This window comes from Trifolium pratense, linkage group LG7 (assembly GCF_020283565.1).
Source record: "Trifolium pratense cultivar HEN17-A07 linkage group LG7, ARS_RC_1.1, whole genome shotgun sequence".
NCBI classification, from domain to species: Eukaryota; Viridiplantae; Streptophyta; class Magnoliopsida; order Fabales; family Fabaceae; genus Trifolium; species Trifolium pratense.
In genome coordinates, this window is record NC_060065.1 from 46,500,751 (window position 1) to 46,526,270 (window position 25,520).

Genomic DNA, 25,520 nt, shown 5'->3' on the forward strand with positions numbered 1-25,520 from the left:
CACTATAAATTTCACCTTTATGATGAATAAATGAAGTGTCTGAGATTCAAACTATATAACTTCTATACAGCTAAGTGACTAAAAATTTCAACTTTAAGGTGGATAAATGAAGTGTATGAGATTTAAACTATAACCCCTATATAGCCGAGTGACGATAAATTTTATCCTTAAGAAGAATAAATGAACTGTCCGAGATTTGAGCTATAACTCCTACATAGCCGAGTAGCTAAAAATTTCAAGCTTAAGATTAATAAATAAAATGTCGGAGATTCAAACCATAACACATAACTCTTATATATAGAGTATAATGCAATATTTCTATCTACCGAACTAAATTCACGAAGAGATATTTTTATAACAGAAACAAATAATTTAATTTTTGTATTAAATCAGAGGGAAAAGAAAAGTATTACAAAGTGATGAGAAAAAACAGAAAATGAAAACGATGAAATTAGTGAAAATTTTATGCAGATTGTAATAATTAAAGAAAATCCAGCGCAGTTGGTCGCGAGGGTGAAGCTTTTTCAATTTTCGTCACTCTTTCTTCTCTCTCTCTCCCCTTTCAAACTCTTTCTTTCTCTCTCGCTCTAGATCAACAATTCTCAGTTTTCTCTTCGATTTTCCGAGCTGAAAGATCCATAACCGTTTCATTTCGGTGTTGGATCTGTGAAAATCTTCACAATAATCCAATCGAGTTTGATTTTCGGGATCTAGAACAATTGGATAGAAGGATCTAGAAGAAGAAGAAGGTGGCGATGGCGATGTCGGGGATGAGAGGACTCTCCGTATTTATAAGCGACATCCGCAATTGCCAGAATAAAGAACAAGAGAGGCTTCGTGTTGATAAAGAATTAGGAAATATTCGTACTCGTTTCAAAAACGAAAAGGTGTGTGTGTTAATTTTAGGGTTTTTCTTTAGATTTTTCATTTAAATTTCAGGTTTTTGTTCTGTTTAGTTATTGTTGTGAATCTGTTATTTGAAACCTATAAATTGATAATTATGAAAGTGGTTCGTTTTTTTTTTAAATTGATTTGTGAAATTTGATTGAAGTTGGTTAGATTTTGAAATTAGGGAACCTTGAATAGGACCACATTGACTTTGTGCTGTATACTATTACTGGTTATGTATTGATGATTCCGTGGAAGAAGAAGCATCGATGTATGTCATAAGTTGAAATAATTTTAGGGGGTTTTAGAGGAAATACAGTGCAAGTAGGGTAGTTTGACTCTGCTAGAAAGCTTATTCTGATTCTTAGTTTCAGTAGATTTGGTAGATTAAATACATTGCAAGTCAAGTAGTATGGTTAATTGGTTATGTTATGTTATGAGATAGGTTCATGTGATTGTACTTTTAGCAAATAACGTTGTAGCTTGACCCTAAACGTTATCGTGGAAGAAATTATAATATAATTTAAGTCAATCCTCACAAAAACTATTACAATTTTTTGTGTAATAGTATAGGCCATACTGTTATTTGTTTTTATGTCTCGTAGATGTTCTATCTTTTTCTAGTTTGGTTTGTTTTGACGTGAATATGGTTTTAGTCTTGCTTTCAAACATGGAAGAGATATATGAAACTGATCCAAGTAATAAAGTGTAGTAGTCCAAATTCATTCCCATTTCTCACTAGTTTCATAACTAATTAGCAACTCTTGGCATTAATTATATTTGGAAAATATCAAAATATAAGGCTAACGTTAAATTCTATAAAGCTTGAAAGAAAATGCGCAATACGCCACAATAACAAGTTAGGCTGTAAGCATGCCATTATTGAAGCTGGTAGCAATTCAATTTCACTTGGTTTTTGGAACTATTATTTTGAACTGAGTTATCTAAAATCTAATTGATCAGTTGATTTGGAGATTCCCTTCGTTAACTGATGCCCGATTCCTCGCCTCATCAATCCCTTGTAGTTCCTAAAACCCAATTAATTTCTTAGCATTTATTTTAAGTTCTCAACGATAAGTCTCTAATACTCAATTACCGTCATTCTTAGAAAATTAATAGTTATGGTTTGACGTAGTTTAAGTTTTGCATTAATATTCTAATTTTTCTCTCTAGTTAAATTTATAAATGATCAATTCCTAAAAATATTAAGAACATTCAATTGAATACAAATAAACTTAGATTAAATCAATAGGGATCTAAATACATCATCATTCAGACCAAACTACATATTCACTCTAGCACAATATTGAATTCATCATAATTAATGGAAATAGAAAATAAAATTCGAACATTAAACCCTACTTTGTGTGTTTATTTATCTTTTCAAACATCCTAGCTGTCTTATAATGTAATCACAAACTCCTTTTATGAGGGCTTACTATCCGACAGCACTCCTACTACCTCAAAGATATAAGATGAATTGAAAGTTCTAGTAATTAAAACCCAAAGGTATGTGCAATGTCACAGCATACCCTTTCTTATAAGTAGTATAACTATAGGTATTGGCATATATTAGATATAAGATGCATTGCATCAAGTCGTAACACACATATGTATTAAAAATTGGTGTGACTTTGACTACCATTTTCTTGTAGAAATTGAGGATCCCTGGATTGCCATGTCACTAGAATTTCTTTTGCTTTCTAGTAAACGAAAATGTTTGATATTGGTTATGAACAATCTATTCAGGCTAGCCCTAGACCGTGGTGTTAGATATGGAAGTCCCCCAAAGTAAAAATATATATGGATAAAACGAGTTTCCCCTCTTTTAATTTTGATGGTCTTTCTTCCTTCTTTCTGTTGGGTGAGATTTGGAATCTCTTTTGGGAAATTAATTAGCTTTAACTGATGACTTTTGAAAGTTTTTTTTACAGTTGCTGGTAATGTGGCTTTTTTTGTCATGCACCAACTATCCCAAAAGAAACTGAACTTATTTTTTTACTTTTTTGATCTATCTTCAGGCTTTGACTCCATATGAGAAAAAGAAATATGTTTGGAAAATGCTTTACATATACATGCTTGGCTATGATGTGGATTTTGGTCACATGGAAGCTGTTTCTCTTATATCTGCTCCAAAGTATCCAGAAAAACAGGTTAATTATTTTCCGTCAATGTACCTTTTATATAGTATAGATTTGTTGCTGTGTTGTGTGTGTGATTCTTGTGAATTTTCAGTTTATTTACATGTTCATCTAGCAGAGAAAATATATGGATTAACAGAAGGAATTCTAATACTGTCAAAAATGTCTGCAGGTTGGGTACATTGTAACATCAAGTTTGCTTAATGAAAATCATGACTTTCTCAGACTGGCCATAAATACCGTGCGTAATGATATCATCGGTCGCAATGAAACCTTCCAGTGCCTAGCATTGACTATGGTATGATAATTTGATAAACTGCCAACATATCTGAAGCCCGTTCTTAAATGTGAATATTTTGTATTGCTTACCATGTTTCTCTTATCTTAATGTACTAGCAAGAACTCCAAGAGATTTTTTTTCTGTTTCTGGTGGACTTCCTCTTCACATTTTGACATCTTCTGCTTATGCATGTGTCATGACAATGTTTTTACTTGTAAATATGTATATAGTATTTAAACAACAAAATTCATACTTGATCTGATCAAAACATTCATAATTCATAATAAAATAAAGGGAAAGTGTCCAACCTGGTAATGGTGCTACAGAGTTCCCGCTATAATGGGGTTTAGGGAAGGGGGGGATTCATTGTGAATCTGTTACTTGAGGTAGCTTTTTCCCTGCATTTTTCACTGCAAGAGGCTAATTCCATGACCCATATCTGTGATCTTGTCACTTGTCAGCAATTCCATTTGTTACACGAAGGTTCCCCTTCAACATTCATATACAAAATAAAGAATTAAATGTTCTGTTTGTAAACCAAAAACTGCTTGTTGTTAACCATTAATAGTCTTAAAGACCGGCAATACAATGCTTAGGGTAGTGACTTTAGCATTACAATTAGCAGGATTTGGTGACTGGTTTTAGACTTCTAACATTTACTGAAGGTTCCAAAGGTAGTGGCTTCCCAAAACCAGAAAGGGTTACTGTGGCACCAGAGGTGCTGACCCGTTCTGGACCTCCGGTGCCTTGCTTCAACCAATGAGGAGAGCAATTTTTCTCTCAGATTGTTGAAGTTCATTTTTTATCATCTACTTTTGCAATATATGTTGGCGTATTCATTTTAGTATCTTCTGTAAACCAGATTCATTTTATTCTTTTATTTCCATGTCTACCATAAATATGATATGACTGTACATTTAAAACTCTATTGCCTTTATAAACTTAGAGTCACTGTTACCATATTATGTCTTCTATTTCGTAGTGGCTTCCCAAAACCAGAAAGGGTTACTGTGGCACCAGAGGTGCTGACCCGTTCTGGACCTCCGGTGCCTTGCTTCAACCAATGAGGAGAGCAATTTTTCTCTCAGATTGTTGAAGTTCATTTTTTATCATCTACTTTTGCAATATATGTTGGCGTATTCATTTTAGTATCTTCTGTAAACCAGATTCATTTTATTCTTTTATTTCCATGTCTACCATAAATATGATATGACTGTACATTTAAAACTCTATTGCCTTTATAAACTTAGAGTCACTGTTACCATATTATGTCTTCTATTTCGTAGGTTGGAAATATTGGTGGCAGAGAATTTGCCGAGTCCTTAGCACCTGATGTACAGAAGTTGCTGGTAAGAAATTATCCACTATTATTAAATAGCTGGCATGATTGGAAAATATTGATCCTAACTTCCTTTTGTCATCTAGTTATCTAGCAGCTGTAGACCCCTTGTGAGAAAAAAAGCCGCATTGTGTTTGCTGCGACTGTACAGGAAAAATCCCGATGTTGTCAATGTAGACGGATGGTAAATGTGAATGTAACTTTGCTGATAATGCACTTCTTTCCTCATTGCTTTCTTTCAAATATATCTGATTAGTCCCCTTTTACATTAATCTTAAGGGCGGATCGAATGGCTCAACTTTTAGATGAACGAGACCTTGGTGTTTTGACATCTTCTATGAGTCTTCTTGTAGCATTAGTATCAAACCAACACGAAGCATATTGGAGTTGTCTTCCTAAGTGTGTCAAAACTTTAGAGCGGCTTGCTAGGAACCAAGATATCCCACAAGAATACACTTACTATGGTATCCCTTCTCCCTGGCTTCAGGTTTGTAAAATTTTTCTTTTGGTAAAAGATAATTCTGTTGGCGCTAATTTTTCAAAAAATTTCAAATGCTACTCTTACTGCATACCTTTATTGAGAACTAAAGGTGTCAAACATATTTTTTTTTACCTCACCTAAAATGCTTGCCATTTTTTTGCTTAATCTAGGTCAAAACAATGAGAGCTCTTCAGTATTTTCCCACCATCGAAGATCCAAATACCAGAAGATCATTGTTTGAGGTTTGTAGTACCTCAATGATGCATCCCAAATTTTTATTTAGTTAACAAATTTTATTGAGCCTTAATTAATTATTTCAGGTCTTGCAAAGGATACTGATGGGAACTGATGTTGTGAAAAATGTCAACAAAAATAATGCTTCCCATGCTGTTCTTTTTGAAGCCCTTGCTCTGGTATGTCATTGCACTGCACTGTATTGAAAACAAATACAATTTGTTCATTCTTTATGATCTTACAGATAGATGACAATGTATGTGTACATATTTCTAATCCTTAAACCCTAACAAAGGAGGGGAAAACTTTATGCTATGGTGCTCTGGCACGTTTTTTCTCTTGGTTCTATTTTTGTATGATATATTTGATTCTGTTAAATGATTAATGAATAATGATTCATATTCGTTAAGTCTGTTGTTTATTAATATTTGCATACTTGACTGTTTGAATAGATGCGGTTATGGACCTAACCGAGTGGCTTAAATGATGCATGTAGGACTGTCCCTTATAACATTCTTCACACATAAAAGCACACAATAAACATCAAACCTAAAAATATTGATAAGAGGGGTGAAATCCCTTCTCTTTCCCTTCAATATATTTTGCTTTCTTGGCTATCTTTGTTTATGTACTCTGCTTTGCACAACCATGTTAGGATGTTTATAGTGTCCATTTGGTGGTTCTGCAGTTCTTACATTTGTTACTCATCGTACTATTGAGGTGATACATGAGATGTTTTAGTTATATTTTCTATTGTAATTGCTCAATTCAGGTAATGCATCTGGATGCTGAAAAGGAGATGATGTCTCAATGTGTGGCTCTTCTTGGAAAATTTATTGCTGTCCGTGAACCAAATATTCGTTATCTTGGCTTGGTAAGTTGGGGAAACATTGGATTTATCTATATTTTTTTTTATGGTTTATTTTTCTCTTTCATTTTTGTCCTTGTTTGTATGGAGGAACAAGGATTCTATGATCATATGACCAATATTATGCGGTAGATCTCATTGTTTGAGTTTAGAAGGTTTGATTATATATCAGTTCGTAACATATCTTATTGCGGTGCAGGAGAATATGACTAGAATGTTGATGGTTACAGATGTGCAAGATATCATAAAAAGACATCAAGCCCAGATTATTACCTCATTGAAGGACCCTGACATCAGGTTACATATTCTATTTTTGAAATCATTGATCTTGTATGTATCATCACTGAATTTTTTGCTTGTTGAGTCGAGCCTGTTACAGATTTTATCGGTAACATAATTTTACATGTATGTATAAGCTTGTGGTAATTTGAAGGATAAAATGGCCATTGATGAAAGTTCTTCAATTGAATGTTTGATAGAGTTAATTCCTTTTTTTGCATTGTCACTTATTAAATCTAATAATTCTAACTGCGTTGATTTACACAGTATTCGGAGGCGCGCTCTAGATTTGCTTTATGGCATGTGTGATGTTACAAATGCAAAGGATATCGTGGAAGAACTACTGCAGGTATGGAACTAAATCCCCTATCTCTCCCCAACCTCAGAACAAATGAAATGGAAGAAAATGAATTGACTATTTTATGTGAACCTGAAAATGATTACTTTACAATTCCAACTGTTTTGTAGTATCTCAGCACAGCAGAGTTTGCAATGCGCGAAGAATTGTCACTTAAAGCAGCTATTCTAGCTGAGAAGTTTGCACCAGATCTTTCATGGTAATTCATTAAAGCCTACACAAGAATCCATTAATGAATTGCTATTGTAGCAAACAGTCATCATTGAGTACTCTTGAGAACTTGTTATTGACTTTTGTGGGTCATTGTCTACTGTGTGTAACTGCTTTACTGTTCATATAGAAGGTTACATTACATCTGTGTTATATAGCCCTTATGAATTTTTCATTTAAAAAAGTAAGACTGAAAAGAAAAAAACTTTGCAAATATCTCCTCAATATACTAAACGGAATCAATAACTTCTCACACCTTTAGGTATGTTAGGCTCAAACAAGGAGAACAGTACGGAGGGGAGGGATTTAATTGGATGGCTTGTTTGGTTTAAATAAGAAGAGGCAAAATAACCTGATATTTTTGGTAGGGTCTATAGGAGTAAACATAGTAAGAAGAATGTAGGGGAATATTCTGATGTAACTAATCCCATGAGTGCTGCTTGCATGAGACAGATGGCAGAGAGAGTCGGAGAACGTGTCTGAGCACTATTAATGATAGAATCATCATTATTAGTGGTTATGCATGAATGCAGTTAACATTACTGCATGGGTGACTCTAGGCTGCTCGAATTGTTTAGCTTAGTTTTCTGCAATTTCATTTCCATTGTTCACCCATTGTAATCCTCAGTTAGGTCCCATTTGAACTCTAACTTGATTTACAGCAATAATATCTTCCATTTTCCATCAGAATATACTTTTTTTTAACAGCTCCATCAGAATATACTGTTTAATTACTTTTACAGTCCTAATACGATTGAATCCTATCATAACCTATTTTAATGTAGGCAATGCAATAATTTACTTCTTATATCTGCATATATTATGTGTAAGGAACTAATGATATTTTTATCAATGTTTACAATTTAAAAGGCATCCCCTCTCCCCTCCAAATCCCCTCTATATTGGAGGAGTGTCAAAATCAAGTTATGGGATTTTGCAATTGTTTTATGGCACTTTTGCGATTGGCCACCATCCGAATTGATAACATTGATATTTATACCATTCCATCCTTTTTTTTATAGGTATGTTGACGTGATTCTTCAATTAATTGACAAGGCTGGGGATTTTGTTAGCGATGACATCTGGTTTCGAGTGGTACAGTTTGTTACAAACAATGAAGACCTACAGGTGAGTATGAAACTTGAATTGACAGTTGCTGCTTCCTAGTTGACACGTCACTCACAGGGCATGTTATATCTTTGATCAGCCTTATGCTGCAGCAAAAGCTCGAGAGTATCTTGACAAACCTGCCATACATGAGACAATGGTTAAGGTTCGTGTGTTTTCACTAGCATGCTGAAATTGTCCAAATTCTAATAGTGTATGTATAATATTTACCTGTTAATGTGCCACTCACTGACTATGGCTTCTAAAATGTAGAATTTGTTTGAAATAATTATCCATATTGGAGCGAAACTGTGAGATCTTTGTTAAAGAGGACAATTTGAGTTAAATTCTTTGTTTTAATTCATGACATCATATTAATTCATAGTTACTAAATGTATTGCTTGAACAAGTTGCTGTGAAATAGCTAGAGCTCCAAATTTTAGTCAAGAATTTGTTTTAATATATTTTTCACATCTGAAAACATTTCAACAGGTTAGTGCATATTTACTAGGGGAATTTGGACACCTTTTGGGGAGACGACCTGGGTGCAGCCCAAAGGAAATATTTAACATTATACATGAGAAGCTTCCTACTGTATCGTACGGAAAACCAAACCTTATCTCTCTCTCTCTCTCTCTTGTAGTTCAAGTGAATGCCCTTGATACCTTACAACACATACTTTATTTTCAGGATTGCTACTATTTCTATTCTTCTGTCAACATATGCTAAAATTCTGATGCACTGTCAACCACCAGACCCTGAACTACAGAATCAGATATGGGCAATATTTAAAAAGTGAGATTTATCTCTGATGTTCAATTTCCATAGTTATGATTCAATTATTTATATGAGGCCATAGGTTTTTCTAAGCCATTCTCATCCTTTTAGATATGAAAGCTCAATTGAAGTTGAAATACAGCAACGGGCAGTTGAATATTTTGCATTGAGTAGAAAAGGTGAAGCCTTAATGGATATATTGGCCGAAATGCCCAAATTCCCCGAACGACAGGTACTTTTGTAATGTTAATTCAGAGCACCTTGTTTGAATTTTTTATGATCCGTTGAGTAACCAATGACATAATAATCATGGATTAATAATCTTTGAATCCAGTCTGCATTAATTAAAAAGGCCGAAGATACTGAAGTTGATACTGCAGAACAAAGTGCCATTAAGTTGCGTGCTCAGCAGCAATCACAAGCATCAAATGCTTTAGTTGTAACAGACCAAAGTTATGCTAATGGAGCTCCTGCACCTGTTGGCCAACTTAGTCTTGTAAAGATGCCCAACACGAGCAGTAATGTGGTTAGTTTACACCTATTCTTATCATCTTATGTCGTCAGTTTGCTTGGCATTATATTGTTTACAAGGTCCTCCTTTTTAACCATAAAACATATCCTCCTATTGTTTCTTATTTTGATACTGACTTCATCTTATACACAGGGTGATATTTCGGCAGATCAAAGATTATCCCAGGAAAATGGGACATTGAATCAAGTAGATTCTCAACAACCCTCTGCTGATCTCCTTGTCGATCTGTTGGGTCCTTTGGCTATTGAAGGCCCTCCTAGTAGCAGTGTCCGCCCTCAGCCAAGTTCAAATCCAGGAATAGAAGGGACTGTAGTCGATGCCACAGCCATAGTCCCTGCTGGACAAGAGGCCAGTTCTGTGCAGGTACTTTGGTTGATTAGTATCAAATTAAGTAGTCCTTAGCTTAACCTGACGTGAACTGAATTCTACTATGAAATTCCTTTTGAAGATTATTTACCTTACATTTTTTACATTGGACATTTTCTTCTACACATGATTAGGATATTCATGATTAGCCACGTCACGTTAAAACTTTGCTGTACTATGAATGTAAATTTATGATAGTAGACTCCATTTTTGATTTTTCAACATCAGAAAAATATTCCTAAAAATATTTGTGGGCATTAGAATATAATTTCCACCTCTGTTTGTGCAGCCAATTGGAAATATTGCTGAAAGATTCCAGGCTTTGTGCGTGAAGGATAGTGGTGTTCTATATGAGGATCCTTATATTCAGGTTTTTTCATCATTTTTTTGTAACATTCTTAGTATATATTTTGATCTGATTTATCTGTAGCTTACTTGTAAAGACCGGCATTTGTGGTAATTCAAGTTGGGTTCAATCTTTGTGTTAATTTTTTATTTATATATATGTACAGATTGGTATTAAAGCAGAATGGAGAGCTCATCAAGGGCATCTTGTTCTCTTCTTGGGGAACAAGAATACTGCTCCTCTTACATCTGTTCACGCTTTAATATTGCCTCCCATTCATTTGAAGATGGAACTGTCTCTAGTACCAGATACAATACCACCCCGGGCACAAGTAAGAATAAATTTATTACCGTTATCTGTTGCTTTCAAATATTGTTAGTTCTGATTACATTCCCCCTCTTTTGATTGTGTAGGTGCAATGCCCTCTTGAGATCACTAATCTCCACCCAAGCAGGGATGTTGCCGTTCTTGACTTCTCATACAAGTTTGGTAACGATATGGTACACAAATTAAACTTGTATGTTATATTACTAATTTTAAAATCGATTCTCCTCCTCTGTAGTTCAACTCTTTATAGAGTTGATCATGTTCTTTTGAGGCTAAGCCAGAAAACAAATGCAGGTTGAAGAAATCAAGCATAGATAAATTGAAAAGCCAGGCATGCTTCACCAAAATTGTGATAAGCGCAATTTTTAATTGTTGGACAATGTTATTTTACATCTATCTGTTCCTCGCCATCAAAGAAATTGAATTGAAATATAGGAAACAAATTATAGTACTAAGAGCTTATATTTAAATGGCACGCTTAAGAAAATCGGATTATATGTGAAGTTAAATGTTCATTCGTTTGTGTTGTTTTTCATAGGTCAATGTCAAGCTTCGCCTACCAGCTGTCTTAAATAAATTTCTTCAGCCTATAACTATATCTCCTGAAGAGTTTTTCCCGCAATGGAGATCACTTCCTGGACCACCTTTGAAGCTTCAAGAAGTCGTATGTATTATTTTTTACATTTGCTGATTTGGTTCTGGTTCTTTAGGTCATGCAGTAATCGGTTCTTTCCTATTCGTTTTGCAGGTTAGAGGTGTTAGACCACTTCCACTGGTCGAAATGGCAAACTTATTCAATAGTTTCCATTTGATAGTTTGCCCAGGGCTTGTACGTTATTGAAGTCCCTCTTCTTTTTTTTTTTTTTGATAAGCTTGAAGTCCCTCTTCATAAATTTAATTATATATTCCCAAAATTTTCAACCTGTACTAACTTACAGATAACTTGTTTCGGCTATGTATCTTTTTTAGGATCCCAATCCAAACAACCTTGTCGCAAGTACAACATTTTATTCAGAAAGTACAAGAGCAATGCTCTGTTTGGTAAGTGTAAATGTCAAAACCATATATATTGTACTGCATTTCCCCACTAGGAGTATAATCATAAATTCATAAATTATCTGATATAAAAACGGAGAGGAAATTGAGGCAGCAATCATGTATGTATTGGTGTTTCATAAAGAACCTCCATGTGTATCAAAGACTATATAGATGTTTACTTTTCCACTAGGAAACACATTGGGAGTTCAAATTCGCTGTTTTATTATCGATTGACATTTTCAAACCTTAGTTGTATTGGGCTTTTCTGCCGGTCTTTCATGATTAAATTTAGATGATAACCTTTGTTTAAACTTCTGAGGGAAATGTTGTTTCAAGTTTTAACATTTTATGTAAATGATTTGCAGGCCAGAATTGAAACAGACCCGGCAGACAGAACCCAGCTTCGAATGACAGTTGCTTCAGGGGACCCAACACTAACACTTGAGTACGTGATTTAAGTTTCCTGCTTACAAGACACTATCAATCAATATACACTACAGCTTTTACAGATCATTCTGACATTTATTTGCAGGTTGAAAGAGTTCATCAAGGAACAATTAGTGAGTATCCCTCTATCATCCCGTGTACCACCAACGCAGGCAGCTCCAATGTCTCCGGTGGCTCAACCAGCTAGTGCTCCTCCTCCTCCTCCTCCTGCAGCAGCAGTGAACGATCCCGGCGCATTGCTGGCTGCTCTTCTATGACATTATAGAGGGTGTTCATTAGTCATTAATTATACACTTGTAAACATGATCTTCGCAGCCTAACCCACCCATGTGTCCTTGAAGCTATAGTGTGGTGGATAAACGAAATCATGAGCAAGGGCTGGCGGAGTTAGGGTGAGCTTGTTTACCACCTGAGTGTTCCGACGAGGATTTATGGGTTGGTGGGCATTTTTGAGATTCTTTCTGCACAAAGTGATTGTACTTTAAGCCAGATTTTATATATCATTTGGGTGAGGGTTTTCGGTTTTCCTATATTCTTTTTCCCTTCCCAGTTTCACTGGATTGTTTGTGGTTTACCTCATAGCATTGTAAGATATTGCCTTTGATAGAACCAATTGTAATAGTTTGGAATTGTTCTGAAATTATAGTTGCAATAATAGCTTGTGGAGAGTAAGCATTTTAATTTCAAATTCTATAAAAGTGAACAATTTATTAATTTGTTTTTTCGGCTAAATTATTGCTTTTCTTATCAATAGTTTAATTATATTCTGAACTTGTAACCGAACCAACACCTTTGTATTAATCAAATTTTACATTTTATATATTGGTTTATACCTTCATCAATATTTAAAAATTGTTCACAAATTCTTAATCAATTGGCAAAAATGTTGTAATTGTTAGACCAGGCGTGTGTGACCGGAGTTAGAATCTGGCTCTTCTTTATGTGAGTTTTTAATTGCTATTGTTTTTTCATTTATCTATAAAAAAAAAACCACAAATTATAATAGAATTTCGCTTTAATATTAGTGGGAGAAGAGAATATCAAAACGATCTTGTGACATCCTTGGGTGAGTCCATTTCTTGGTTGGAGTTGCCCTGTGGCTTTCAATGTTGATGGAAGTGCCTGTGCTTCCTTGGAATCAGTAGGTTTTGAAGCCCCCATTTGTGACCACACCATGGTAGTTTCTTTGTATTGTTTTTATGGTAACAACAAGGTTTTAAATTGCGGACCGCATCAGGTGATGCGGCCGTAATATTACGGATGCGGTAGGCAGCGCAACCCCATCAGACCGCAATTGTAGTGTGAACTCAAATCACACATGATGTCGCAACGTAACCGCAATGCAACGACGTTTTGACCGCAACAGTCATTTATGTCCCAAATCAAGGAAAAAGAGTAAAACAAAAATCAGAGAATCTCAAATTCAATTTCATTAAAAAAAAAAACAAAAACGTTTTAAGAGAAATCAGAATCTTAGGCAAAAGTTCAAAGACTTACTTTTATTTTTCTTTTATGTCCATTCCATTCATTTTAGAATCTTTGTCCTTTAAATCATTGAGCTGGTGTTGCAAAGAGTTGTAGTGACTTCAATTTATTGTTTTCTCTGAATATTTTTCATTGTCTCTTCCTTTCCTCTTTTCCATCGGTGTGATCTGCTCTCTGTCAAGGCATGTTAACTACTCTTCCCTTCACTCTAGTTGAACATTTAAAGAAAAAAAAAAAAGATGAAACACTAAATTTTCATTCATGTTGTTCTGTTATTGCCTTGGTTTCTAGCTTTTTGATATGGATCGTTTTAATGGTTCACTACTTAATAGTGGAGGAGATGTGTCATACATTCTAGAAGAAGAGGTAATAAGAAACAAAATGTTTCACTTATTTCAACTCATATAACCAATATCCAAGTGATCAAGCTCCTTCCAACTACCAACAAACAATGAATTACCAAGATCCTTATTATCAACAATCAAGTGGTTGATTTTTAGGTTATGTCTTTGGACAAGGAGCTACACAAGATGATAGTCAGAGTGAAAGTACAAATAATACTCCTCCACGTCATTCCACTTCATTATCATGTAAGTTACATTTTAAAGAATTTAAATTTGTATTCAGTTAACTTTTTGTGATGGAAAATCTTAATACTCTTGAGTTATTAAAATATTTGATTACTATATTTATATGGAGACAACATGGTGTTGCTTTTCAAAGTCAAAATTACAGCTTAGTGCATTTATCTATTTGTGATATATTTATGTTAATGTTTGTTCAACTGGAGTCAAATTTATATTATTCATAAATATGATATAATGTCTTAAAAATGAATTAAAATTTATAGAGAATTATAAGTAAAAGATATATAAGGAATTACAATAATTATAGTATTTTTCTGTGTTTGTGCGGATAAAAAATAATTTCACGCCGCAATCTGCATTGCAGTGGCCGCAACTACAACACCTACAACCGCATTCGTGACCGTAACCGCAATTTAAACCATGGATGATAGTGGTAGGTTTTGCATTATTCATTTTGAGATTTTGTCACTTTTGCATGGTCTCCGATTTGTGTTGTCACATGTTTATTGAATCAAATATCTTAAACTTTCGATGGACCTTTCATAATGAGTTGAGTTCACCCTTTTGTCATCACTTTCTCTTGTCAGCTTCAACTTCTCTTTAATTATATGAAAATTTGGTTTGAATGATTCATCTTAAACTTCTTCAAAATATCACCGGCATACTTCTTCTGAAAAATGAAGATTCCATATATAAACTTGAAAAAAAAAGCATTGAGAACAGACATATGCCAAGAATACATCGCAAGTACAAATTTGTTTGCTCAACATGGAATTGTGCAGCAATTAACAAGATACACACCTCAACATAATTATAGATATGGTGAGATGCGCAAGTCAAACAAATACCTAAAGAATTTTGGGCAGAAGACTTTACGCATTGTCGACTGACCCTACAAACCAACACGAGTTTTTTCAGCGTATCTTGTCCTCACCCGCACGCTTTCCGGGAAACTTCCCAAAAGGTCACCCATCCAAAGACTACTCCAAGTCAAGTACGCTTAACTGTGGAGTTCTTATCGAATGAGCTACCGAAAAGAAGATGCATCATGTTGATATAGGTAGTACCAAACAATTCTTATATGTCTTCCTTCAACCATGCAGTCCCATACTTGCACGGTCTCAGGATCCCTCTCATTCCGATGTGATTCGTTTTTGCCTAGAAGTTGTCAGGAGCCGCTAATTGTCATGCCTCATGCACCGACAACCACTCCCCGCCCTCATCAGACTCGGGCGTTACGCTTACTACGAAAAGCTAGATAAAAGACTCTTGAGAAGCTTGGAGCAAAAGAAGACCTTCAATTCGAAACCTCAAAGTTTTTGGATGTTTTACATATGCTCATGTACCGGATCAACTCAAAAAGAATTTAGATGACAATTGACAAAGGTGAAAAATTTATCTTTATTGGTTGTAGTTCAAACTCAAAGGCCTACAATCTCTACAAGCATGATACAAAGGTGATTATCGATCGAGATGTGACATTTCATGAAGCACGAATGTGGAATTGGTCCTCAGAGACACAAAAAAAAGAGTCATGTTGGATTTGCCTTTGTTTTGGTTGTTTCAATTCATTTGTCCCACACACTAAAGATAGTTAGTTCTACTATTGGTTATTGGTGTGGTTTTCGATTCGAATTCACATCAATTGGCGCCCACCGTGGGGCAAAGGGTTAAACGAATTAAGTACCATGGGTTCAAAATGAGTTATCGAGGGACTTTCCGGAAACAATTGGGAATTGTGGAAAGTGAAGATGGGAGTAAGAGCAATTTCAATGTCCGGGATGATGGATAAAACATGGTGTGTTGTTATCCGGTGTCTCGGAGGTAAAAAGCTAATGGAGATCGCGATGGTGAAGAACAAGGTCGTCCTGGAGAGGCGGTGGAATAATACTCTACATCAACTGGAGAGGCAGTGCTATGAATACTCGGTTACAAGGTGGAAGACATAGTGGAGATACCGGTTTTGAGCTTTGATGGAGGAGACTCGGTTTGAGGTGGAGGGACACCAAAGTGGTATGACTATGGAGATCTTGTGTGGAAGCAATGGTGATCAAACTTGACAACTTGTAGAACTGCTAGAGGTAGTTGGATGCAAGGAGAGTTTGATATTGCGTCTTGTGGAACCACCTAAAATTCCAAGGTTGGTTGGAAGCAAGCATATCTTCAAGAGTACGGAAAGCTACAATCCGGGGTTTGAAGAGGGTATGGTTTAGCTTGTGGATTGTCCTAAAAATCTAAGGGCAAATTGGAGGCAAGCATCTTTCGGGAGTATGGAGAGGTAGACTCCGGGGGCTGAAGAGGAGTGGTGTAATCAAGGTAGAGTGGCACGATGGTTGGTGGGAAGTTGGCACCACCATCAATTTAAAGGCAAGGTGGAGATTGTTGGATTTGCCTTTGAATTGGATGTTGAAAAGCATGAAAAACAATGATCAGGGAGCCTGGAGCTGCTGGCCTTAGCGCATGGTGCGCCAGTGCTGGCGCATGAGGCGCAGAACTGTGGCTTGGCCTCTGCCTTTTGCGCATTGTTTGGCGCATGAGGCGCCAGTTGCAGTATATATACTGCTGTTCACTTTTCTGCAGCCGCCAGGGAACGGGAGGGAGCGGGTGAGAGAGGAAATTAGGGTTTTGAAAAGGGGTTTTTCACCAACATGAAGGCTAGGGTTAAGAGGGTTTCTCTTGGGTAATCTGTAGGGTTGGGAACTCATTCTTTCATTTTGCAAACACTTATTGATTGAATCTCTTGGTCACGGGGAGAGATTCGGAAAAAGGGTAGATTTAGGAGAACTCTAAATCTTGTAACTCCATGAATATCATTGTAATCAAGTATTTTATTTATAGTGGAATGGATAACTCTCTCTCCCCATAGTAGGTTGGTTTTAACCGAACTGGGTAAACAATTTCATCGTGTTCTTTATCGCTTTCGGTAGTTTTAGCTTGTTTGATTATTGCTCGTTTTGGTTGTTTCAATTCATTTGTCCCACACACTAAAAATAATTAGTTCTACTATTGGTTATTGGTGTGGTTTTCGGTTCGAAATCACAACAAGTCCGTAGTGACTTCAAATGATTACGAAGAGAAAATGAGCATGTAGATCCAACACCTGGTAAGCCAGAAACATCTTACAAACAACAAAGAAAGCAGAGGTTACAAGTCAGACTGCATGGTTGTGTTTTGGGTAACGATAATGACTCATCTGATGAAGAAATTATCGACTTTGATTTTATTTGAAGATTGTGAACAAATGAATTTTGAAAAAGACTCGAGTAATAAATATTGGATAAAAGCAATGGATGAAGAAATTAATGTAATTGAGAAGAACAAAAGAGCTAATAGACTTACCAGCAGACAAAAATCAAATAAGGGTGAAGTAGGTGTACAAGGCAAAGTACAAATTCAGTGGTGAGGTATTTGCTCATGTTGCAAGGTTGGTGGCTAAAGGCTACAAGCAGTAATCAATTGTTGATTATTTTGAGGTATTTGCTCATGTTGCAAAGCTAGATACAACTTGCATCTTATTTCAATCTCACTCAAAATAATTGGAAAATACATCAAATGGATAGTTTGCATCAAAAGAACGATGGAGCATTCAAAGCCAATTTTCAAGCCAGTTGAAGTTGACAAGAGAAAGTGATGGCAAAAGGATAGATTCAACTTATTATAAAATTTTGATCAAAAATTTAAGATATAAAAATAATAAAGAAAACTATCAAATTATGAACATGATTTTTGTTTAAAAAAATAAATGCTACAAAAGTACTGAATTTTCTTGTTCCCGAAGCACTTAGGGGTGTGCTTGGCTCAGGCAGTACAAACCAAAAACCCAAGAGTTGGATCAGAGGTTAAAGTTTCAATTTTGACCGAGCAAAAAATTGTACACATTATTAATCTGTGCAAATAAATACTGTCAGATAAGCACCCTAAAATCCTGCTTATCTCCCGACGAGCAAATTTATGTAAACCATGCAATGTCGGGGGAAAAAATTGATATGAAACTATGGAGTATAAGTCGGCCGATATTGAGTATATAAGAACCACTTGATCATAATAGAAGAATTGCTCGATCAAAATTGGGACCGCTGGTGCTGGGGAAGTTGCCACCATGATCTGTGACAAGAAAAATCTCAGCACCTTGCATTCCATTAATCTCTGCAGGACCACTGCAATGAATTCAACACTAATCCATGCACATTCATTGAGACATCTGGATTATATGATGAGATGAAACTAGGGAGTATAATTCCGCCGATATTGACTAATTCAGTTATTGCCATTCCCTACAATTACCACATCTCCAATCTCCAAGCCTAGATGGTGATTCAATCCAGGGTGAACACTTGCTGTGAATCCACATCTTACAAATCAGACAAGAGAGATCGGGGGCTGGTTCTGTTTTTGAACATTGCGAACAATTATGAACATTTTGATGTGATGAAATTGTAGGTTCCTGGTTGTTCTGTAAACTAGTAGTTGCACGTTCTTCGGGAACGCCTAGTGTACAAGAATCTTTTGCAAATCCTGATAAGTCCCTGGGCACATCAGCTTCCTCAAATTGACTGTTATTATCTAGGTTCAGAAGTTCAGACAGGGAGAAATCAGTTTCGGATTCAAAATCCATGTATTCATTATCTAAAGTTTCCGAGTCATTCAGAAGATTGCAGTCAGAGAACAGAGAGTCAAGTTCTACAAAAGGTGGTAAAACCTCTGCTGGCAGATTATTCATTTCATCCCGTGTTGAAATTTCAGCATGCCGAACTTCACCCCCAAAAGTGCCATTACTTTCCTCCTCGGGTATTTTCTGAAGCCCTGACCCAGAGACGACGTTATACTCAATGCCTGCATCTAACTCTGACATGGGTTCTGCAATCAGTTCGACATTTGAAAGAGAAAACGGTAGAGGACTGTTCTCTTGTTTAGAAACATCTTCTATAGGAAAGATAGGAGTAGCAGGCTCCCTTGCTCTTGTGTCAGCTAGTGTTCCAGAACCAGAAGACTCTGCTCCATAATTTTTTCTCTTAGAACCCCGTGAGTGTGACTTCTCTACAACTTGCTCCTTGCACATTGAATCAGAGTAAGGACAGACAGGTGACTTTATCTTGCGACACCTGCAACATTTGAAGCCCAGCATAGAAAATATTTTGGACTCTTCAAGTTCAAGAGCTTCAGCATGATACCACCCTGTAAAGCCCACAAACAAAGATTGGATGATAAATTTTAAGTAGTTAAAAAGTGTTAGCTATCACTTATAACCAGAGAAAAAACTTACTGGTACATGTTTCACAGCCTATATACATTAGATCAGAGTTATATGGCTTATGGCATAAGTGACAAACAGGTTCTAATTGAGGCAAGCTTGAACGGGGTCGCTTCATAATTATGTTTTTTAGCCTGAAATCGATGCCTGTGTCTTCACTATTATTCTTTCTCCATATAATACCCCAAGAGGATTTTCTGCTACTGCTTTTGGTTTCCAGAGGGGTCTGGGAAGCAACTTTTTTCATGTCAGGACAACAATCCTTTACCCTGGTAGGTCTCAGTATTTGATCATCACATTTAGGCTCTGGTTTCTTCAAAATTGTCGAAGAGCCATGTTCTCTTCCTTTTAACAGTAAGGGAGTGGTTGAAGATTTGTAACTGGTCTCTTTCTGAGCAAGTAATCTGGTATGATAACATTGTTTGCATGTGATCAAGAACTCAACATCTTTATATGTAGAGAATGTTGAATTTATTAAACAGCCCTCGTGACAATAACCTGACAAATATATACACACCCATATGCTACAAAATGTTAAACCAAGACACAAACAAAAATCAAATAAGATAAAAAAAAAAAAAAAAAAAAAAAAAGACAAAAACAGTCTTTCAAAAAAAAAAAAAGAGACACAAACAAAATCAAATAAGATAAAAAGGCATGAGATGATTAATTTTATTCTACGAAGAATGATTCATTTTATAAAAAAATCAAATATTTCATTTCAAGAATTCCCAAAAACTTCACAACAGAATACTATAGTAAGGGAAAGGATAATGCATGAGGTACCTTGACATGCACTACACTTGAGAGCATTCCTGTAATCCAAAAAAGAGAGAAGAAAAAGAAAGAAAGAAAAAGAGGTTTTAGAGTGAATAGGTTTTAAAAGAAAAGAAAGGAATACCATAGAATCATGTGAACTATAAACCAAGTCAGGGTAATTACCTAAATAAAACACCCTGATTACATACAGAACATGATAACATGTCTGTTTTGTCTCTCTTGCAAGTGAGGTAAAAAAATATGTCCTTGCAGATAGCATTCAACCGCCTTTTGTGCCATCGAGATGCAACATTCAAGTTATCTTTACGAGATGGCTCTTCTTTGTTTCTTACTTCATAGTCTTTTACCAAATATAAAGGAATGAAAGTTTCAGAAAACCAATACTTCTTTCCATCTGGCCCTTCATCTATTGTTTCAGCATTCTTCATTATCCGAGAAGGAATATGCTTTTGGCTCCCAAAATCTATACCATAGGATGGTTTGCCCTGTGCAAACTTTTTGTCATGAATAGTTGCGTTTCTAAAAGCATAAATTTCAGTATCTTGACCTTTTCCATCCTGGAGGTTACACTCCGGCTGAATCAGATCAATCCATCTGATATGAAAATCTAGATATCGGACCTGTGCAAATAATCATATCAATATCATCAAATTATAGTTGTCAGAACCAATATACTGTGATACATCTTATAATAATCAAAAGGGGACCTGAAGTGCGAGCTGTGATGCATTCCTACTCATCTCAACGGCAGCTCTCCAAAACAGCTGACGGCTTCTTTTAGGAATTACAGAGACTTCAGGATAGACAATACCCAAAATTTTCCTCAAACCACCTGTTGCCCACACAACAATCAGTGGTTTTACTCTCAAACAAATTTAAACTATCACAAACAAAGGGCAAAATTCTATCAGTGCATAAATTTGATCAACGAAGCTACTACATCATTTCCTTCTAAATTGTCGTTTTAGGGTTGTTTGCACATACCAATAAAATCAATAAATTATTACTTTTGATAGAATTATGTCATTTCCCTATCATTATCTATTTATTATCTCACTTCACATATTTCTCACTCTGTTCAAATAAATAGTAAGGGATAAAATTTGACAAAACAATAATTAATGCTACTTTGAACTTTGAAACAATAAATAAAAAAGAACAAAGAAATTCTTAAAAGCGTCACATAAAAACGAATGGAGGGAGTAGCTAATAATTTATTTCCAGTTAAACATAGTATAACATGTACGTAAAACATGTACTTAAAGAAATACCTTGACGAGCTGCTTTCCTGACCATAAATTTTGGCAATGCAGCTTTCTGAAATACAGATTTGGTAAATTTGCCATTCCACCAGCCAAAGTTTTCAGGGGAAGTGTCAAATGGATATTTGATAGGTAATTTTCTACATCTGTCGCATGGTGCACGTTCCTGTGTTGTTCCAAGAGTAGATGTGGCACTTTGGATTGTAGGAGATTCAACCAACCACTCATCTGCAAGCTTCACCCAGTCACCACAAAAAGCAATTGTGCGAATGTTCTCCTCAAGCTGAAAATGGAAATTTATTACCCATAGAAAAACATATAATTACACATTAAATAATTAATAAATATCCCTAATTTTAAAAAATAAAATAAGTAATTACTTACATCAAGTAAAAGGGGCTTGATGTTACTAAATGTTGTGGCCCTTTCCACTTGTTCACGCCATTGCTTTCTATAGTTTCCGCTAAGAAAGGGCCCATCTATTAAACCACATAAGCTTTCCTCCATATATATGACATAGGTTGCAATTGTAGGGCTAATTCCTTCTCCACTCCTTACAGGAGCAAGACCAGAAAGGATTTTCATGGCGCTTTTGGTAGCACATATAGCAGCATGATTTAACATACATCCTTTCTTGCTTGAAACAAGGGCTTTACAAGAAAGGCACCAGCCACACCTCTCTCTTATAACCTCCGCAAGCTTCTTGTCAGAACTTGGCCAAAAGAAGCGTGAAGCTGTTAGTGAAAATGCTTTTGCTAACAGGTTAGTGTTTTCAGATGCAGCTTTCCTCAAGTCAGACACGTGACGCTCTGGTCTAGAATCGTCTGAAGAAAGAATAGCCAAACTAGCAGCTGCAGATGCAGCAAAGTCGCCATGCATATAAGTATTAACATATGCTTGTTGTTTATAGGAATAGCCCCTATACACAAAATCATTAGACTTTCCAGGACCTAAGTCACCTTTAGTTTGCCCACAATTTATGAATTGATTGCTTACCAAGGTGCTCTTGTCAGGAATAGCGGCAGATGACTTGTTAGTATTGCCATTGGTTTCACAAATGGGACTACTGGTAACCAGTGCAAGAGATGGGGCCATATTATCACTACAGACTCCATTCACAGATGTTAAACCATATTCTGCTTTCCCTAAACTAACACCTTTATGGTCATTTTCAACCACATGAGGAAGTAATGTAGCAGAGATTTTTTCATCTATCTTTGAATTTTCTGAGTTTATATGTGTTCCATTTGGAACACAAAGGTGTTGGAAGCTTTCTGAAATATTCCAATATTGTAACATCGCCATGCAAATACCAGAGTATACAGGTCTATGTTGAATGGAAGCACAAAGCACTCGGATAACTTCAGGAATGTCATTCTGATTGTAGTATTTACGACAAACTTCCCCATTGTTGCCACTGAGCCTGCAATCATAAATAATCATACGTTAAAACCTCAAAATTATGAGTACAGCACTGCAGCTACAGCGACAATAATGGCCAAAAGTTAAAAGTATAAGAGAACAAAACCAAAGCGCAAATTTAAGTCTATGGGAAGAAAATATAACTGCACTTTGAATTTCATTAACTTCAAAGTAAGGCACATTTATCTGGCATAACAAATGAAGGAGTTAAAGATACACAGCAGATTTTGAACATACACCAGTAAGTGGTCGCAAGTACCGATGAAAGACTGCCCGTACAAATCATTTCCAAACATTTCAGCCCCCCTAAGAGATGTTCCCCCCCGTGCAATTGTTGGCCCAATTGTATTTATTTTGCATTCCGGACAATGCCATTCCCCATCTGATATATACATCTTCATCACACCGATACACCTTGAATGATAAACAGCAGGACATCCATCACAACAAAGCAAGGTCCCATCCATGCCACAGAGGCGACATTCATCTCCATTTCTATCAACCTCGTCCTCAGAATTGCCAGGTAAGTTCACATCATCTAATTTTGAAACAAACTTCATAGATTCTTCATCCTGGCAATCAGCAGTGTTGGCACATCGTCGATGGACTCTTTTCGGTCCCTTTTCCGCATGAGGAATATCCTCAGCATCATAATTCTTCCCGGCCTCTGATTCTTCACGCATGTTGATCTCGGCTCTTAGTTCCTCAGACTCCAAAACATCATCACAGAGAATTTGTAATATTTTTAACTTCATAGTTGCAGGCAATGAATAATACTCGCCGTGAAAAATCTCGTCATAAAATCCTTTCCACTCAGACCCCTTAGTCCATCCATTAACTGCTAAATATTGAACTAAGAAAACAGGCCAAGTCAATGTATCAAGCAAGCTCCATTCACTGTACCTGGAATAATACATGTTCAAATTGATATCTTTTTTAATATAAATAATAAATATCTCATAAAAAGAATAACACCAGCACAAATTGAGAAATGTTAAAAAAATGCAGCAATTATGTAAATGACTTGATGTAAAAACTAGTTGGTGGTTATAAACAGCACATTCAGCTGCTTTCAAATTCCTCAACAACAATCGTCAAGTCTCACAAAAAATACACATATCATGCCTCCAGTGTCTTCGGATTCTAGATGACAAATACTTCAACCAGTGGAACAGCAGCAAGGCACATTCTAAGGTGTTGTTTTCCTCTAAAAGTGGCAATAACTTTTAAGACTCGTATCAGCAAGGCCTAAGGACCGACTAATCGGATGGACACCAATCCCATTGCCCACTAGCCGGGGGCAGTTAAAACCAGAGCCTTTGCTCTGTATGAACTACTCATAAGTCATAACCCTCCTTCAGAATCTGAAGCTACAGCCTACAGCACCTATAGTAATGTAGCATTGTAGGTAAATTTTGTCCTATGTTATTATGTTATACCAGGTTTCCACTGTTAATCTCTATCGATTTCAATTTTAAAATAATAATTCATCACATTGGATTCAATTTAGAGACTGGATGTACACAAAACAGTAAACATGTGTAAAGCACAACATAGTTTCACAGCATAAAAATTGTTCTAGAGACGAAAAAAATCAAATCAAATATGAAGAAAGAAATCACCTTAGGCATCTTGATGCTATCTTTGAGCCCTCAGCTGAAAGATTTTCCAAATGGCGTCTCAAAGCCCGCATCAAAGCATTATGTACAGCGTCAATCAAGGTATTCGAAACTTCACAGTTAAGGGCGCCGACAAATTCATCCAAACTAAACGGACTCAAAAATAATCTTGTACTAAAAGATCGCAAAAATGTGTAAACTGAAAACAAATCATAAACAGAACTCTCAGGAACACCAATAGTTCCTGAAGAAGGCGGTAGCATCAACTCCGGTGGCAATTCTAACTGTGGCGGCAACTCAACCGCTGTCTCAACATCCGAACTCAAATCAGCGTCGGTATCTAGCATTTCCTCTTCCTTATCCACATTCAATTCGCTCGAATTCTTCTCTTCCTCATCCACATTCAATTCGCTCGGATTCTTATCCGATTCATCGACTATCTTCCTCATCAACGATTCATCCAATTCATTTTTTCGTCGAATCAAATCATGATCCAAATCAAAGTCCTCCAACATAATCTTCCTAATTTCAGAACTATTTAACTCTTCACAGATACCTCCTTCAAATTCCACTCTATAAATTCCAATCTTGTAGCTAATCACTTTACCAATGCAAACAGCGTTTTTCGATAACTTTTTCGAAACATAACGGCCAATCAATGCAATTGGCTTAGAAATCTTGGATTCATCCGTTACTGTTTCATTGCGTTTTCTTCGCTGTTTACACGGTCGACCTCTCCGCTTCGAAACCGAGGGTTGTTCCGTCGCTTTGGATTTCTGTGGGAGCTTCATAGTTAGGGTTATGTGAGAGGTTTCTGTGAGTTGAGGGGAAAAGAAGAAGAAGAGTGAAAAGTGAAAAGTTTTAGGGTTTTAAGATTGGGAGGGTTTTATATTGTGAAATAATAACTGTATAAGTATGCGCGCGCGCTTTTGACGGATTAGGGTTGTGTGGGGATTGGGTCGTCAGCCCGTTTGAACGTTACTTTGCTTAATCGACTTATTTCTTTCTTCTTTTTTTTTCCTTTGAATTTTTCTTTTTAAATCGAAACTACCATTTGTGTCTAATTGCAGAGATTAATAATTTAATGCTAAAATTA

The 25,520-nt window shown here is 36.1% G+C and overlaps 3 protein-coding genes across 3 annotated transcripts; 1 reads left to right on the top strand and 2 right to left on the bottom strand.

Moving 5' to 3' along the window:
• The first annotated feature begins 309 nt into the window (after positions 1–309).
• On the top strand, positions 310–12,732 carry LOC123897818 (AP-2 complex subunit alpha-1-like). Its single transcript, XM_045948606.1, has 27 exons — positions 310–887; positions 2,910–3,041; positions 3,202–3,327; positions 4,596–4,658; positions 4,735–4,832; positions 4,928–5,135; positions 5,300–5,371; positions 5,450–5,542; positions 6,136–6,237; positions 6,431–6,528; positions 6,778–6,859; positions 6,979–7,067; positions 8,101–8,206; positions 8,286–8,351; positions 8,678–8,784; positions 8,876–8,980; positions 9,074–9,194; positions 9,297–9,488; positions 9,627–9,857; positions 10,150–10,230; positions 10,373–10,537; positions 10,620–10,706; positions 11,072–11,197; positions 11,282–11,362; positions 11,503–11,574; positions 11,937–12,016; positions 12,104–12,732. The coding sequence occupies exons 1-27, from the start codon at positions 756–758 to the stop codon at positions 12,273–12,275; spliced, it is 3,087 nt and encodes a 1,028-aa protein (XP_045804562.1). The 5' UTR covers positions 310–755; the 3' UTR covers positions 12,276–12,732.
• Positions 12,733–17,804: 5,072 nt separating this feature from the next.
• Positions 17,805–21,155, bottom strand: LOC123898227 (DDT domain-containing protein PTM-like). The gene is made up of 5 exons (XM_045949128.1): positions 20,829–21,155; positions 20,284–20,741; positions 20,128–20,156; positions 19,354–19,839; positions 17,805–19,265 (listed from the first exon to the last, which is right to left on the bottom strand). The coding sequence occupies exons 1-5, from the start codon at positions 20,859–20,861 to the stop codon at positions 18,352–18,354; spliced, it is 1,920 nt and encodes a 639-aa protein (XP_045805084.1). The 5' UTR covers positions 20,862–21,155; the 3' UTR covers positions 17,805–18,351.
• A 190-nt stretch (positions 21,156–21,345) lies between these two features.
• Positions 21,346–25,235, bottom strand: LOC123896519 (DDT domain-containing protein PTM-like). The gene is made up of 4 exons (XM_045946895.1): positions 24,428–25,235; positions 23,043–23,708; positions 21,768–22,806; positions 21,346–21,666 (listed from the first exon to the last, which is right to left on the bottom strand). The coding sequence occupies exons 1-4, from the start codon at positions 25,213–25,215 to the stop codon at positions 21,346–21,348; spliced, it is 2,814 nt and encodes a 937-aa protein (XP_045802851.1). The 5' UTR covers positions 25,216–25,235.
• Positions 25,236–25,520: the final 285 nt, after the last annotated feature.